Genomic DNA, 16,824 nt, shown 5'->3' with positions numbered 1-16,824 from the left:
ATCTGAGACTGGCCAACTCACGGAAGAAAATCAAATAGGCAAATGAACACAGACATTGGAATACACAAAATTTGTTAGTTTAAAAGTGTGACTTTTTCATGGAAATTGTCTGGGCGACCCCAAAACTTTGAACGGTAGTGTATAACGGATTCACGTGGTTGGGTTTTCAAGCAGGGCGGTGCCGCCCGAATGTTTGGTGCTGTCTGTTGCCATGGTTACGGGGCCGCATTCCTGAGCTTCGGCCTCATCCACGCAGCTGGAGCACAGACCGAGAAGAATGAGGGGCGGCATATACACTTATCCACTTTATTGTGACGGAAAAAAACACGCGTGGAACGCCTGAAAAGGCGCCGGACACACCCAGGAAGAGGCCGGTTCGTAACCAGTGTCCGCAGTCATTCGTCGTCGTCTTCTTCGTCCGTGTGGCTGTGCGAGCGACCCTCCAGCGCCCCCGTGTGTCCATGCCGGACGGACACCATGCCCGTGAGCAAGGCATAGGACAGCATGGCACCCAGCGCCGCCAACGCCGACAGGAACTGCTTAGCACGCCGGTTTGGGACGTCATCGGAGTCTCTGCTTTCGGTCGGACGCACCCGCCGGGGGGCGGAGTTTTCTGCGGATGCACACAAAAGTAACAATAGGGAGATCGATACACGTGTTGAGATTATCGATACTGAGCGAGTACTCGGAATGGATCGATATTATTGTCTTTTCCATTTTAACTGGCAAAATGACTTAAATTCGATCCAATTGTTTTACACTTTACAAACTATTGCACAATGGAAGGTATTTTAAGTCACTTGTTGAAATTCGTATACAGCATTTGCATATTTGATACATTTACACTGTTAAAGTTTGCTTTGTAATTTTTTTAATAAAAGTTAAAGGAGCTGTGCGGGATTTCTATTTTGTTACTCTGTCGCCATCCCCTGGCTTAAAATAGTGAGTGCAGGTTGTTAATGATGCACGTGCAAGTAGTCAAGTCAAGTCAAGTCATTTTTATTTGTATAGCCCTTAATCACAATTAGTCTCTAAGGGCTTCACAAGTTATTACATATAAGATTAGGTTATTCGTATGCTATAAGTACTCAAAGCGCTCAAATAAACTCATTTTTTGGGGTGTGGGTTGGTTTTTGGACTTTACTAGAAGCAGGCCTTTTCTTACCATAACGATTTGTATGCTGCACTGACAGATACAAACCCAAAAAAATCTGCAAGGAAGAGAATGACATCACCCCTTTAACATTTCTCCACCCCCCCATTCCTACTACCTAATATGTTCCACCCCGAACAGCTTGGCTAAAAGTAAGAAATGCGGATAGGCGCTGTGGAAAATAAAGCATGAGGGCTCCTTAAATTCAGCATTGTTAACACATACTTAATATCGAAAATATCTAACTTTGAATTTTTTTTAAGGACACCTCAAACGACGCATCCCGCTTTTAAAGTTTTCACTCTAGTTCAAACATAACATTTTTAGTTCTTAAAATCCATCATAATTCTAAACTTAAGGGGGATGGGTTCTGTTATTTAATCACCATAAGGTACAGCTATTGGACGGGTATCGATGGATACTACACTGCATTTACTTGGATTGGATCGCTACCAACATTCCCAGTAGGGCCCACCCTTACTAACGTGGGAAGTAAAGCAGCAAGATATTGTCGCAGAAGGCGTGCAGGTTGTCCAGCGATTTGAGGTGTTGCTGAAGTTTGGAGCCAGGAAGATCACAGCGAAGGACAGGAGCCAGCCAGCCGAAGACAAAAGCGTCCAGAGACGAAGGCCTGGAGGGGGAGCCGGCGAGCGTCAGCCCTCGTTGTCCAATTTGCGTTTTCGCACCGATGGCTCACTCACGCGTCTCCGAAGAAGAACTTGTGTGTGCCCAACCGTTGCGCCAGCAGGTCCATGCAGTCGGTGGCCTCGCGGTACAGCTAGAACACAAACAAGCGCCTTTGTCATTGTCAACCAGCAGTGGCTGATGGGGCTATCTTAAGCCCGCCGCACAATTGGCGCCAACTGCCAGGGGTATCTGGCGTTGACACCTTTGGCTGCAGAACGCCAAGGGTTCCGTGCCCCTGCACACCGGGAGCCGTTTGCAGCTCTGGTTTCCGTCATATTTTTTCAGATCATTTAACAGTTCAAATTAGCGATTACGAAGACAAGCACATGTGGTCTGATTAGAATGTTAATATAGTTAACTCCAATAGAATGTGCGGTCACATTTAGTGCCACTGCTCGTTTATGGCAGTGACGACAACTTTTACAACATGCGGTTGAAATCCTGTTTAGTGTTACGATATTGGTTACTCTTTGAGCTGCTTAATAAAAACAAAGTGTTTATCTTCCATGAATCACTTAATTCATGACGCCACATATTTAGTTTTGGCAACCGAGCTCCAAAATGACTACACATGTTTGATAGTCGACGCCAGTGGCACCACAACGTTTTTCTGTGCACAACTGACTCCAGAAGCAATATGCCGATTGCCAGTGCACGTGGTTGGCGCCAGGTTTTGAGCAGAGCTTTACATTTCCACTCATTATTTCCAGTCTTGATTTGCTCACTACTATTTTCCAGGTCATATACTGTACATGGACATGCTTCTTGTATATTTGATGACTGAATACATCAGTCATAGCTAGTGAACACATGGTGGAGAAAGGAAATAATTCGCTGGCAAACGGAACACTTGCCATCAGGTGGACCTAACATGCTTCACTTCGGCTTTTTGAGGGGAGGGGAGAGAGGGGTTGCGCCCAAAGAAAAAGCAGCAACGTAAGATGGCTACCGACAGTCCAGTTCGATTGTGTTGTCAAAGCAGACAGTAAGTGGCGCTAAGCAGAAAAAAACCCAAAAAGAAGTGGTGATTGAGAGAAAATACAAAAAAATGACAGAAAAAATGTGATTAAGAGAAAAAAAAAATCAAAAAATAAAAATAAAATATAATGGAAAACCGAAACATATGTGGTGCTAAACAGAAAAAAAATGGGAAAGGACAGAAACTGGAATATAATGAAAAACAAGTATAACGAAACATAAAAAAACTGAAAAGAAGCTGTGCATGACAAAAAAAACACTAGAGAAGGACAGAAAAAACAGGAAACAGAGATAAAAACAGGAACAGATAGTTGTGCTAAACACAAAAAAGGGAAAACGACAAAAAAAAAAACTGAAAAAGATGTGGTGCTAAATCTAAAAATTCGATGTCCTGACGACAACTGGTTTCATAAGTAAGTTACTGTGTTTAGAATGTAATACAAGCCTAAAGATGGATGTAACTTCATTAGGAAGAGTTCTACAGAGATGTTAGGTATTTATAGAAGCTTTGCGTTAAAAAAAGCGAAACAATGCTACTTCAGGGTAATACAACCTACAGGTTTTTCCTGTCACTTCCTGCTCTTTGATCTAGTTGTTCTAGTAGTCACGCACTGACTGACAGGACAAGTGAATTTTAAAATCTGACTCCATCCATGTTGAAGGATTAAAAAGACAACGGCTTAGATTTCTAAAAGTATTACTGTGACGGATAAACAACGATATCTTCTTATAGATTAGATAGACGTAAGATTTATGTACTTATGTACTCTGAACTCATTAGAACATGGTCTCAATGCATTGTAATCTACTTTTTGCAGTTTTCACCATTAGGAGAATGAATTAAAGCTACAGTTACACGTACACTGTGGTCATGATCCTTCTTTGATGGTTTAGCTCAGTGTCATATCGATGACACAACAGAAAACGCTGTGCTAAACAGAAAAGAAAAAAATTTGAAAAGGACAGGAAGATCAAACTGAAAAATGAATGAAATAGAAAAAGTGCTGAACAGAAAAAAGGTGTGAATTATGTATTTTGCAAAGCCACAAATATATTTATCACTCACGTACGTGATTTTTTTTTTTAATCTTGTGTGTGCATTTACCAGGATATGATTTTTAGATCATGAGTAATGTGCAAAAATGGATCCGAACAATACGCGTGTACACATTTCTGAGACAAATCCTCCCCATATCCATGTTGGGTAAAATGACGGTAATATGTAGCTTAAATTTTCAGTTACAATTAACCACTGGGCAATGCTACCTCCATATTTTGCATGGCTCATGATAAATGTCCATAATTGATACGGCTCCCTAATATGCATTTCATAGTGCCCTGTTTAGGTGTAGCATGCACCTGTCCTCTTGGAGCGATGAGGCTTCATAGGATAATGCCATACAAACAGTTTCCAGCTGCCGTTAGTCATAAGGGAAGAAGAAATTACATGGCAACGCAAAGCAACCAGAGAGCAGTGTCGGAGTCATTTTTAAGACAACTTGTTGAGATACATTGTAACGATTTCAAGCATTTACAAGTATTTCACCCAATATTCGAGCTCTTTACAATCATTGAAAACAGAACATTAAATTCATGCATTTTCAATGATTCAAAGCACCCGTACGAACTCTTAGATCAGCAGGATCCTAACAGAGTTCCTACAGCTTAAGGCAGATAAAATTCAAGACTTTCTGAGACTTTTTCATGACTCTTTAAATCAAATTTAAGTCCAAGTCGAAAAAAAGCCACGTCTCATTAAATTGACACTTTCCCACAATCCAAAGTAAACGCCTATAACCGAAGTTGCTATGTGTATTGGGGGAGACCTAAGACATGCGTCTGCTCTAAAAGGACCAACTGAAAACACATCACCGTTTTGATAGTTCCGTTATTAATCTAGCTTGGGGGGATCCAAAATTGTCAAAACCAAAGCTAAAGAAGAGTGGTGGTCTCTAGTCGCCAAAATAGCCGAGGAAGCCTCACCTCCTTCTCCAGCTGCTCGCTAGGCTCCAAGTAGGCATCGCCACGCAGCAGGCGCAGTCTGTCCAGTTGGTGGCGCTGCATGCGTCCCGGCAGGAACAAACCCAGCGGGAAGCACATGCGCTCGGCGTACCAGCGCCGAGTCACCTCCACAAAGTTCTTGGAGTCCAGCCACAACGCATACATCTGCAAAAAACCCACAAAACGCTTATAATTTTACACATACACAAAAAAAATGCCGCGCTCGAACGCACCACGGCCGGTGCCAACTTCTGCTGGACCAGAGACACAAAGGCCAGCCCGTCCGCCGCCTCCTTGGCCGACAGGTCGAAGTCGGCATTGTATTTCTGAGAAAAATAAACAAAAAAAAATAGAATTTGAATGGGAAGCTGGTTGTCATAACAACACCCATAACAACAACACCTTTTTGAGTCTTGCGATGGGAATTTCAGCTTTTTCGAGAACCGCCTCTTTTGGCTCAGATCACTAAAAAGAGCCGTCTCCTTTGGATCCCAAACTGCTCTTTGGATTGTTTTTCCAGCCTTAAAATATTGGATATTTCCAATAATAATGTAACAATATGTACAACATGAAATAATTTATTTGTTAGTGTATAAAGCACATTTTTTTCAGGCTACAACAAAACTCAAGGTTTGGGTGCATGTTATATACGAGGTGTAACTGTAATATTGCCAAATTTGCAGAATAATTGATTAGTCGAAAATATCGCTGACTTCAGTTGTAAATAATTGAATGCAACCACACATCCAGACGGACAAGACAACTACGGTGTACTTTTAGTAAAATATATTCAAATCACTTGCGTGGACGTTAAAAATGAATAAAAAATTCTCAAATGCTCCTGCGTTACGCCTCTTCATTTCTTTACCCATCCCGCCCTCACTAAAAAGCGAGTTAAGCATTTATGTGTTATGTCATTACATATATCGAGTATCTAATTGCCGATCATGCTGAAATTAACAGATAAAAAACATTGAGCCTAAATTCATGGTACCAGAGACAAATATTAAAGAATCGAGAAAACAAATTTGTCCTAAAAGATATAAACACAAAAAAGCACAACGAGGGAAATAACTCATAATGTATGAAACTTGTGCATTTGACAAAAATAAATAGAGTAGTCACTAGTCAACAAATTTAAGTCAACAACCACAGGAAAGACGCATTTGGCCAATCGCAAGAGAAAAAAAACATCTCAAAGGGAGCCAACTCTTGATCGTAGGGGAGCCGGCTCCTGTTATTCACCTCCAAGAGAGACTTCGTCGAGCCATTAAATCACTATCTGAGTCACCTGAGTCGCGATATTGTGGAACAGATGAATATATTCACATGTGCACGTTCTGAGCTAATGTCTTCCAGCTGCAGGGAGAAGGGAGGGTGGGGCCGGTTTCTGATGAGGAAAATGTGGGTCGGAAAAAGTAAAAGAGCACACTCACTCCAGACAGGAAAATCTCGCTTAAACTCCTCCGAGATGTGGAAGGTGAAAAGAAAGGAAAAAAACGTCTGGAGAAAAATAAGCTGACAAAAGTAAAGCTGGCTTCTTCGTGAAAGAATCTGAAATCTTTAACTAAAACCCGGACCCCTTTTGTGCACATTTTCTCCTTGTGCTAGGTATTTATAGGGATACTATGTATTAGTTAGAATGTAATTGTATTCATTGTCATTGACGTAGTAACCATTGTATGCAACAAGATTAGATATGGAAATCCCGGGTAAACATGTAATAAATAAAGACTTTAAATAAAAAAATAAAAAATTAAATAAAAGACTAAAAGGATGGGCGGCACGGCGCCCGAGTGGTTAGCGCGTCCGCGGCACAGTTCTGAGGTCATGGGATCGAATCCTCCGGTGCCAAGTTTGCATGTTCTCGCCGTGCTTGCGTGGGTTTTCTCCGGGCACTCCGGTTTCCTCCCACATTCCAAAAACATGAATGTCAGGTTATTTGGTTTGTCCAAATTGTCCATAGCTGTGAATGAGCGAGTGAGTTGTCTGTCTTTGTGTGCCCTGTGACTGGCTGCCAACCAGTTCAGGGTGTCCCCTGCCCACTGCCTGGAGATAGCTGAGATGGGCTCCAGCACCCCCTCGATCCTACCGATGATAAGCGGTGCAGATAATGGATGGATGGACAATAAGGATAAAAGGCAGAGGAAATTATGCGCGTCCTAGTGCTAAAAAAACCCCATCTTTCTTTAAAAAAAAGTTCAGTCTTGTTTTAGAAAATAACCCCGAAAATATATTACCGTATTTTCCGCACTATAAGGCGCACCGGGTTATAGGCCGCACCCCCAAAAAATAGTTTTTGGTCCACCGGATTATAAGGCGCTACAATGGGAACGTCGACAAAACAGTCAGATAGTTCAGTCAAACTTATTACCCCCCTTAACATTCCGAAAGCTTGCAAAGAAGCAAATACGTGTCGTAGACACGTGTGGATGCTGTGTCCGTACGATGTCACTCAAATGCATCGTTCCAAATATAATTCGGAAGTTTAAAGTCTTGGGATTCAAGAAATGCCAAACATTCCTTGGTTTCTATTTTCTTTTTTGCTCGCAACTTTACTGTGCATATAACAATAAACACTTGGAATTGAGTTTAATTTAAAAATAGACTCATCACAGAAACATCGAGATCAGTCTGAAACAAGATACTGGGAAAATATATAGCCGGAGTAGCTCACCGAAGTCGTTGCGTTCAATAATAATGTGCAACCATGGTCCTCTTATATCCGTGAGTGAAGTAAATCCAGGAGAGTAAAATATTTACAAATACAGAATAATAAAACATGTTTTCTCTATCAAGCAAACTTGCTATTCACATTCATCTTTTACGGCCAATTGTAGGCTTTGTTTGGCCCCTTAAGCCTATGCGAGCCTGTAAATTATAAAAAGGATCCGCCCCCTTTACCTACGAATAAGTTTAGCCAATAGTGATCGATTCAAATGATGATTGACACATTGGCTGGAAAATGAAACGCCGGCATATGTATCCCAGAATACACCGCGGACCACATCGCCTACGAGGAAAAATCTAGTCGGCGGCTGCTTGCCTTTGTTGCGAGACCTTGTGACTTAATATTGATCCATATATAAGGCGCACTGTATTATAAGGCGCATGGTCAGCTTTTGATAAAAATAAAGACTTTAGGTGCGCCTTAAAGTGCGGAAAATACGATAACTGTCAAAACACAAAATTTGCTCACTCGACCCCAGCTCTCAGCAAAAGTCGACTGGGGATAACGGATCACAGCCAACACAGTGCTGATCATTGTAGGCAGAAATAACAGTGGGAAAAAAAGAGCTGTCACACATGAAAAGTTTGCTCTCTCAGCCCCAGGTCTCAGCAATAGTCAACCAAGGACAATGGGTCACTGCCAAATCATTAGAGTTCATTTTGAGCAAAAAGATTGGGAAAAAGGGCCACGCAAACTTGCTTTCTCAGCCCCAACTCTCAGCAATAGTCGACTGGGGAAAACGGAGCACGGCCAACACAGTGCTGATCATTTTAGGCAGAAATAACAGGAAAAAAAAACTGCCAAGCATGAGAAGTGTGCTCTCTCAGTCCCAAGTCTCAGCAATAGTCAAGTAGGGATAATGGGTCATTGCCAAAACAGTACAGTTCATTTTAAGCAGATAAAAAACAGGAAAAGGGCCATGCAAATTTGTTTTCTCAGTCCGTTTTGGGGAGTGCTCAAAACACCTCAAATTCCACCCAAGCGCCCCCCCAAAATATAGCTTTTTTTAAAACTCTCTTCTCCTTAATAAAGGACAAGATAGGCTTAAATATGATGAAAAACACTACATTCAAAAAGGGAAAAAAGAACAAAAATGAGCACCAGGCAGCGTCAGTAACACTCCACTGCCTTGAAATGGTTCAGTCCATTTGATTCCTAGCAGCTCCTTTTCCTCCCGCTAGTGTCACCTGCTGTATAGCGGCAGATTATGTGGAGGCGCCAATGTATTACAGTGAGAGTATGTTAAACATTGGTTGTGTTTAACAACTATTTTAACACCCAATCCCATGCTTGGGGTTGTCCATCGATACGATGATGACCATCTTCTTTTAATTGTGAGTCTGCTGATGTTTGAAGAGTCCGATCCTGGATCCACAGATGCGGTTACAGACAGAGCATGTGAAGGGGGTGCTGGGGGGAGCAGGGGTGGCCTGGCGAGCATGTCTCTTTGCACGCTTTGCTGCACGGTGTTGCATGCGCTGTTCCTCCATGTAATCCACTCCATGTGAGCAGTGGGAGCGCCAGAGGTCTCGGCAGGAAGCAAGTTCCTCCAGTGAGGAGGGGTTTATCCGACATCTCTTCAGGATGTTCTTCATTTGGTCTTTGAACCGCTTCTTCTGCCCACCAGCACTGCGTTGGCCTAGATGTAACTGACCATAGAGGATACGGCGTGGCAGTCTGTGGCTGGGCATTCGAACAACATGCCCCAGCCACCTAAGTTGGCGTTGGGCCATAATGGATTCCATGCTGCAGCTGCCTGCCCTCTCCAACACCTCTGTGTGCGGCACTCTGTCCCTCCATGTGATGCCAAGGATCTTCTGAAGACATCTTACATGGAAGGTCTCGAGGCTCTTCAGATGGCGGCTGTAGATAGTCCATGCCTCACATCCATACAGTAATGTCGTGATACATACAGCTCTGTAGACCAGCATTTTGGTGTGGAGTCTAAGGTTGTTGTTTTGAAAGACCCTTATCCTTAGTCGACCGAAAGATGCTGATGCTTGCTTGAGGCGGCTCTGGATCTCATCATCCAATGAGCAGGTTTCAGACACTATGCTCCCCAGATATTTGAAGGTGGGCACCATGAGCAGGTGTTGCCCTGCTGCTGTGAGGGTTATTGGGTTTGGTAAGAGGTCAGCACTGGACTGACAGAGTACCTCTGTCTTCTGGGTGTTGATCGTCAGTCCCATTCTGGTGTATGCAGTTACAGCTGCCGAGAGAATGTTTTGCAGAGCCTCTGGTGTATGGGCAACCAGGGCACAGTCATCAGCATACTGTAGCTCAATGATGGTCTCTGAAGTCAGTTTGGTAGTTGCCTGTAGCCTCCTGATGTTAAACAGGTTACCATCAGCCCTGAAGTTGATGGTAACTCCAGCCTGCTCCTCCATCCTTCTACGTAGCAGTGTTGTAACACAGACGAGGAAGATGTTGAAGAGAACTGGAGCCAGCACACAGCCTTGCCTCACTCCAGTTTCGACGCCAAAGGGCTCTGAGCTGTGTCTTCCAACTACCACTCTGGCCGTCATCCCTGAATGGAACTGTGCAAGAATGGTGAGAAACTTGGGTGGACACCCAAATCTCTTCAGGACTTGCCACAGTAGGTCCCTGTTCACTGTGTCAAATGCCTTTGAAAGATCGACAAAGGCGATGAACAAGTCCTTGTGCTGCTCCCGGCATTTCTCTTGGAGCTGACGTGTCACAAAGATCATGTCGACTGTTCCCCTGTCCTTTCGAAAACCACACTGTGACTCTGGGATGACGCGTTCCGATATTTTGGAGATGAGTCTGCGGAGCATGACCTTGGCAAGGACCTTTCCAGCAGTGGCCAACAAAGAGATACCCCTACTGTTGGAGCAGATGGATTTATCTCCTTTATTCTTAAAGATGGTCACAATGTTCGCATCTTTCCACAGTTGCGGGACACACTCTCGTCTCCACACCTCTGAAATATATTGAAACAGTGTCCGTGTACAGAGGTAGCCTCCTACCTTGAGAAGTTCAGCTGGGATGTTGTCAGGTCCAGGGGATTTATTGTTTTTCAGGGTTTTGACTGCATGCAGGATTTCATTGAAAGTTGGCGGGAGGTCGAGGTCTGGCAATGTAGGATGTTCAGGGAGCTCTGAAAGGACAGTTGGGTCCACTGGGGTGGGCTGGTTGAGCAGGGTGTTGAAATGCTCAGCCCACCGCTCCACTATCATAGCCTGATCCTTGATTAGAGATGTTCCATCAGCAGATCTAACAGGTGCCAGTGAGCAGTGTCTGGGGCCATAGATGGTTTTTACTGCATCATAGAAACTGTGCATATCGCTTCTATCAGCGTGAGACTGGATTTCATTGGCTTTTGAGATCCACCACTCATTTTGCAGTTTTCTGAGAGTTCTCTGGGCCTCGGAACGAAGGACTTGCCATAGCTTTTTATGGAATTGAGATTGTGGGTTGTTCAGGGTGGCTCTGTGTGCCTTGTGCATTCTGTCCAGGAGGGTTGAGATCTCTCCGGCATTCTGGTCAAACCAGTCCTGGTGTTTTTTAGTTTTAAAACCAACGGTTTGGGCTGCAGTGTCAAAGAGGGTGGTAGATATATAGGTCCACTTCTCATCCATCCCAGCCTCTGACATGACCAGCTGCTCAATGTTTGCCAGCCTCTCAGCTAGAGAGCAACGGAAGTTGTCAAGGGTGTCGCTACTGGAGAGTTTGGCACAGTTGAGTGTCTTCCTCTTTGAACCACCATGACGTGCTAGGGGCCGGACATGCATTCTGACCTTTGTCAGAATCATGCGGTGGTCGGTCCAACAGTCTGCCCCACGCATAGCTCTTGTAATGAGCACGTCCTTCAGGTCAGCCCTCCTCACGATCGCGTAGTCAATCAGATGCCAGTGTTTGGACCTGGGATGCATCCAGGATGCCTTATATTTATTCTTTTGTTGGAAGATGGTGTTTGTGATGGTAAGGTTATGTTCCGCGCACAGACTAAGAAGTCTCATGCCATTGGAATTAACTTTTCCAATGCCATGGGCACCAATCACACCATCCCAGTTTTGCAAGTTCTTTCCGACTCTTGCATTGAAATCACCAAGCAGCATGATTTTGTCATTCCTCGGGATGTGACTGAGGATGTCATCGAGTGCCTGGTAGAAGCGATCCTTCTCTTCATCATTCGATGGCAGTGTTGGTGCATAGGCACTAACTAATGTGACATGTCTGCATTTTGCAAGTGGGATGCGAAGAGTCATTAGTCTTTCACTGACACCCACTGGTGACTCTGTGAGCTTCAGCAGTAGAGTGTTCTTAATTGCAAAACCAACTCCGTGAAGATGGTGTCCGCCCATGGGGTATCCCTTCCAAAAGAATGTATAACCCTCCCCCTCTTCATTGAGTGAGCCTTCCTCAAGGAGTCTGGTCTCGCTGAGCGCTGCCACATCCACATTATATCGCTTCAGCTCGTTGGCAATGAGTGCTGTTCTGCGCTGTGGTCTGTCCAGACTGGTATCCAGGAGTGTCCTTATGTTCCATGCTGCAATTCTAAATGCTATTGTTTTTCGACCGCATAGTGGAATGTCCCGACAGGCGCGGTTTCCTGTCCGGGTACTGTGCTGAGTGGGCAATCTTTAGGCCACCTTTTCTAGGCCTTTCCCCAATTGGGGTGAGCAGTGCGGCCACTAAATAGTGCTGCTCAGACGCACAGGGGTCTGCCGGAAACAGCTGCCACTCAATCCCAGCTGCTAACGACCCTTGCCCTGTGCCGCTGACGTGCAGAGGTCCAGCTAAGAGCTTCCAGCTCATTCAAACCTGCTCCCGTCACTGGTTACTCCATCGCCGCCAGACTTTTGTGGTCGGGGACTCAGGTAAAAGAAGATACCTGCGCAATGATGGTTTTTAAAGTGGCGTAAGGGGTGCGCTTTCCCCAACGCCACTATCTTGATTGTAGAGAAGATGGATCCAGTGGCAAGGGAGACCCTAGACGACCGGCATCTTCCCACAACTGCAGGCGGCTGCCGGAATCCAGGTCTGTGGGAAACCGCCTCAAAGCGTGCCGCCACCAGCTTTTGGGATCACTCTTAGTCTGGACTCTACCCTTCGACCTGTTCGGCTTGGGTAACCCTGCCAGGAGTACGAGACTCCCGCCGACATAGCTCTAGGGGTCATTGAGACGCACAAAGTGCCCCACCACGATAAGGTGGTGATCCGTCGGGGCACTCGTTTTAGCTGCATTGAATCGAATGCAACAATAATCAGCCCAACTAATTGATGTGTAAGCGTAAGCTATGTGGTGTGGTCATCTTCGCACCACCACCATGGAAATTTGCAGCTTTGTCTGTAAAAAAAAAAGCACCATGTTTTGGTGAGTCTTTTACCAGAAAACTATAAATAAATACATGAAACCTCACCCCTATTCATTTATATACGGTTGTCAGCGCTAGGTAAGAGAGGGGTAGAAAGGGAAGAGGGGGAACCTGGAACACAGGTAACACACTCACGGAGAAGCAAAATATGAACAGTGGCTGAAGTTAAAAACATCCCATCTGGAATAATAATAATAATTTCCTTGTATTGTCATTCTGTGTAACAATGCACACAGAACGAAATGTCGATTGCACCTGACCCGTTGTAGCGAGCCGATGCAGCCGCAGCCAACAGAGGGCGCCGCCGACCACTTTTTAAGTCTTAGGAATGACTCGGCCGGGGCGCGAACCACCGACCTCCCAGTCTCAAAGCGGGCGCCTTACCATCTAGGCTACTGAGCTGGTATAAAATTTAAGATGTAGTCTGATAATTATGTATTTTCTACCCATTCACTGGCCACATTGTCATCACATTTTGATGGATTATCTTTAAACCATTTACTATTAAAAATGCAAATGGTCTGCATTTACATAGTGCTTTTCAAGTCACTGAAGACCCCCCAAAGCGCTTTACAATGTGCTCCACACTTACACATTCACACACACTTACACATCAATAACAGTGTCAGCCATGTAAGGTAACTACCTGCATATTGGGGGCATTAGGGATTTAGTGTCTTGCCCAAGGACACTTGGACATACAGTGGAACCTCGGTTCTCGACCATAATCCGTTCCAGAAGCCTGGTCGAGAACCGATTTGGTTGATCACCGAAGATCAATTTTCCCATTAAAAATAATGTAAAATTGTTTTAATCCGTTCCAACACCTTGAATGTTTAGCATGAATGATCAACGTGATCATAAAGCTAACACATGCTAATCGTACGTTCGCGTTAGCGTAATCTTCCGTACGAAAGATTACGCTAACGTGAACGTGTAAAAATAAAAAATCAGGTCGTTTACAAGTCATTTAGCACCACAAGTGGCTAAGCGCTTCATTGGAAAGGTGGCTCCGTTCCAACACCCTGAATTTTGGGCTCAGTTCAAACACCCTGAATGTTTACCTCGAATCATAAAGCTAACCCAGGCTAATCGCACATTCGCGTTATCGTAATCTTCCGTACGAAAGATTACGCTAACATGAACGTGTAAAAATAAAAAAAGGATAAAGAAAATAATTATGAATAGGATTTCTTACCCCGTTCCTCGATATCAAAAGCAAAAAAAGAGGCACGTGTGCACGTTGTTACAATGTATGTGTTTCACCCGGTGCGGTTAGAAGGGGGCACCAACTGTCAATGTAAACACTGAAGTTTCCGGTAAAGCTGAGTGACATACTTCAGTGTTTACATTGACAGTTGGTGCCCCCTTCTAACCGCACCGGGTGAAACACATACATTGTAACACACGTGACAAAAGTTGGTCACGAGGGGTGGGTGCCATCTACACCCGTACGTCGCTCAGCATCGCACTGTAGCGTACGCACTCACACATTACCGGCGTTCGAAGACCGATTTTTTGACCCAAAAGCGAAGCAAGAATTTCTCGAAATTTTTGGTCGAGCACCGATTTGTGCGAACTGAGAAGCGTTCGAGAACCGAGGTTCCACTGTATAAAACGGAAGAGCCGGGTATCGAACCCGCGACCTCTTGATAACTAACGAATTGATACTGATATTTGGGTGTTCAGCGACCCTAAAGCTTTGGACCTAAAATTGCCCCTGGTTGGTTGGATCCCTTAACCACCCCTGACTGACATAAATGCACTCTGTCGCAACCTGCTTGCAGCAATGTCCGATCAGGGATAATGGATTGCACAATATATTACAGTGAAGCCACTAAGTGTGTAGCACTAAGTACAGAGAGATTACAGTACTGACAATATTCCCATTCCAATCTTATTTTTATCTGAAAGGACTGTTGGCGTAAAATGCTGTTTATAAAATCTGATGACTACATAAATGGAATAAAAACGTGTGATGAGTCCGATCTTCTCTCCACTAATTTCTTGCCTTTTCGTTTTTTGGCCCGGTAGCTATTTGTGGCCCTTTGGATGACGGCTTGAGGCCCCCACCTCAATAGTAAAATTAAAAAGAGACACTGTGTATTATTTGACCACGAGATGCTGCAGTAGTCTATTATGCACCAAAACGAGTGTTAAAAATCTCAAGTAAGAATAAAAACTACAGAGACTCAAAGTGATTTCTTTTTCTTTTGCCAGGTTTTTATTTATTTTTGTTACCTGTAGCAGAAAGATGGCAGACAATATGTCATCTCCCTCTAGTGAGGCTCATGATATGCAAAATAAAAAATTCTCGCCCTACAAATAATTTTAAAAATCACGTCAATGGATGGTCATGTATTTTCGCTAATTATTCAAATCAATATTCATTTTTTAATGAATGGCATTTTTGGGCAATGAATAATACACACTGTCCCTTTAAAAGCAGCCCTAGCTGATTATGCATTTATTTGTTAATGATTGTTATATTTATTTTCATATGAACTCCTAATGTTTTTTTATTTTGGATCTTGTGTAGTGTTGGGAAAAAAAATGTTTGGAAAGAGTAGAATCTTTTTAATTTGAATATCTTGGAGAAAACCCGATTTGGACCAACCTCACCCAGACCCTAGCTTCGGCAGCCCCAGATAAATTGAGTTTGAGACCTTCCAACAAATTTGAGCAATTCCGCGTGTGAGTAGGAACGTTCCCTTACCTGTTTCCGAAGATGAAGGATGATGTCAGCTGGTTGCCATAGCGACTCCTTGTCAGCGGTCCTCAGCGCAGGGATGGTCCCTAAACCCAAAAAGAAAATCGATAACCACCAGGTGGGGCCCCCTGCTGGCAGACGCCCGAATTGCAAAGCATCTCACCTCCGGGACTGCGCCACGGATTGCACATCTTGTGCACTTTTAATGGTGCGCCAGAAAACTGCGCATATGCCTGACATAGAAAATAAACAAAAATGAAAAAAAAGACTAAACAGCAGCTTAGTGAGAAGTGGATTATGGGAAATGAAGTCTGAAAGGATTTGAACACGCTCAACAACGTGAACTTCCACTTTAAGACACGTTTATTACTTTCATTTAATTTCCGCTGTACAATAAGCCTGTCAAAGAGAAACTCTTAAATTATTTACACTAGAATAACAATATCAAGCAGGAGTGACTGTTGAGAGTTGTTGCGACTGGCTGGCATTCTAAGACTGAACACCGGCACCGAAACAGAAAATGACTGCCCGACTAAGCTTGAACCCGTAAAATAAAAGGTAAACCGACCAGAACAACCAAACAGTCACTGTTGACGGACGGCAGCCCCCAGTCTCCTTCCCATACGAACAGCTCCTCGGGCGCCGCCATCTTTTTATTCCGGAAATGACGTCGCATATTTTCGGTTTGCGACTGACAAGGTAAAAGTCCAATATTCGTCCGAAAATGTTCGTTTATTTGTCTTTTTGTTTCAACGTCCAAATAGAACGCGAAACACGTGAGTCCGTGTATTTCTATAATTGTATGTATTGTGTTTTTTTGTGGGTGTTCCACTGTTTTTAGGTGGGGATAAAGAGCGGAAATTTTATTTTCTATCGTACATTAAATTTTTCTATTCAACACTTATATTTTGTTGCCTAAAAGTGTTATAAAATATTACCGATTTCGTATTTTCAACAGCTACCATTGAATTACATGTTAAACTTTTGACATTAAAAAGCTGTACGGAATTTGGAACTTTTTTACTCACTGCCACCACCCCCTGACTTGTGTAATTGTTGCAGCCTCTGTTGAGCTTATTTCTTACACTTGAACAAAGTCTTCTTTAAGATCTTTTTGTGGGTTTGGGTTGTTGTTTGGTTCTTTAAACAGGCCTTTTTAAACTTTCAATACTGTATTTCATGCTACACAAACATATAGAAAAAAAACAAGACAACGCAGGGGCGT

General features: G+C 43.7%; 1 protein-coding gene across 1 annotated transcript; it reads right to left on the bottom strand.

Moving 5' to 3' along the window:
• Positions 1-292: 292 nt before the first annotated feature.
• Positions 293-16,275, bottom strand: mtx1a (metaxin 1a). The gene is made up of 8 exons (XM_088326666.1): positions 16,168-16,275; positions 15,763-15,832; positions 15,606-15,685; positions 5,053-5,145; positions 4,802-4,984; positions 1,855-1,931; positions 1,639-1,784; positions 293-613 (listed from the first exon to the last, which is right to left on the bottom strand). Exons 1-8 carry the CDS (start codon positions 16,273-16,275, stop codon positions 396-398), a joined length of 975 nt encoding a protein of 324 aa, XP_088182792.1. The 3' UTR covers positions 293-395.
• Between the last annotated feature and the right edge of the window lie 549 nt (positions 16,276-16,824).

The sequence above is a fragment of the Urocampus carinirostris genome, chromosome 2, assembly GCF_059441175.1.
Source record: "Urocampus carinirostris isolate Australia breed hairy pipefish chromosome 2, RoL_Ucar_1.0, whole genome shotgun sequence".
Lineage (NCBI taxonomy): Eukaryota > Metazoa > Chordata > Actinopteri > Syngnathiformes > Syngnathidae > Urocampus > Urocampus carinirostris.
Note: the sequence above shows the minus strand (reverse complement) of the source record. Positions and strands in the feature narration are given on the sequence as shown.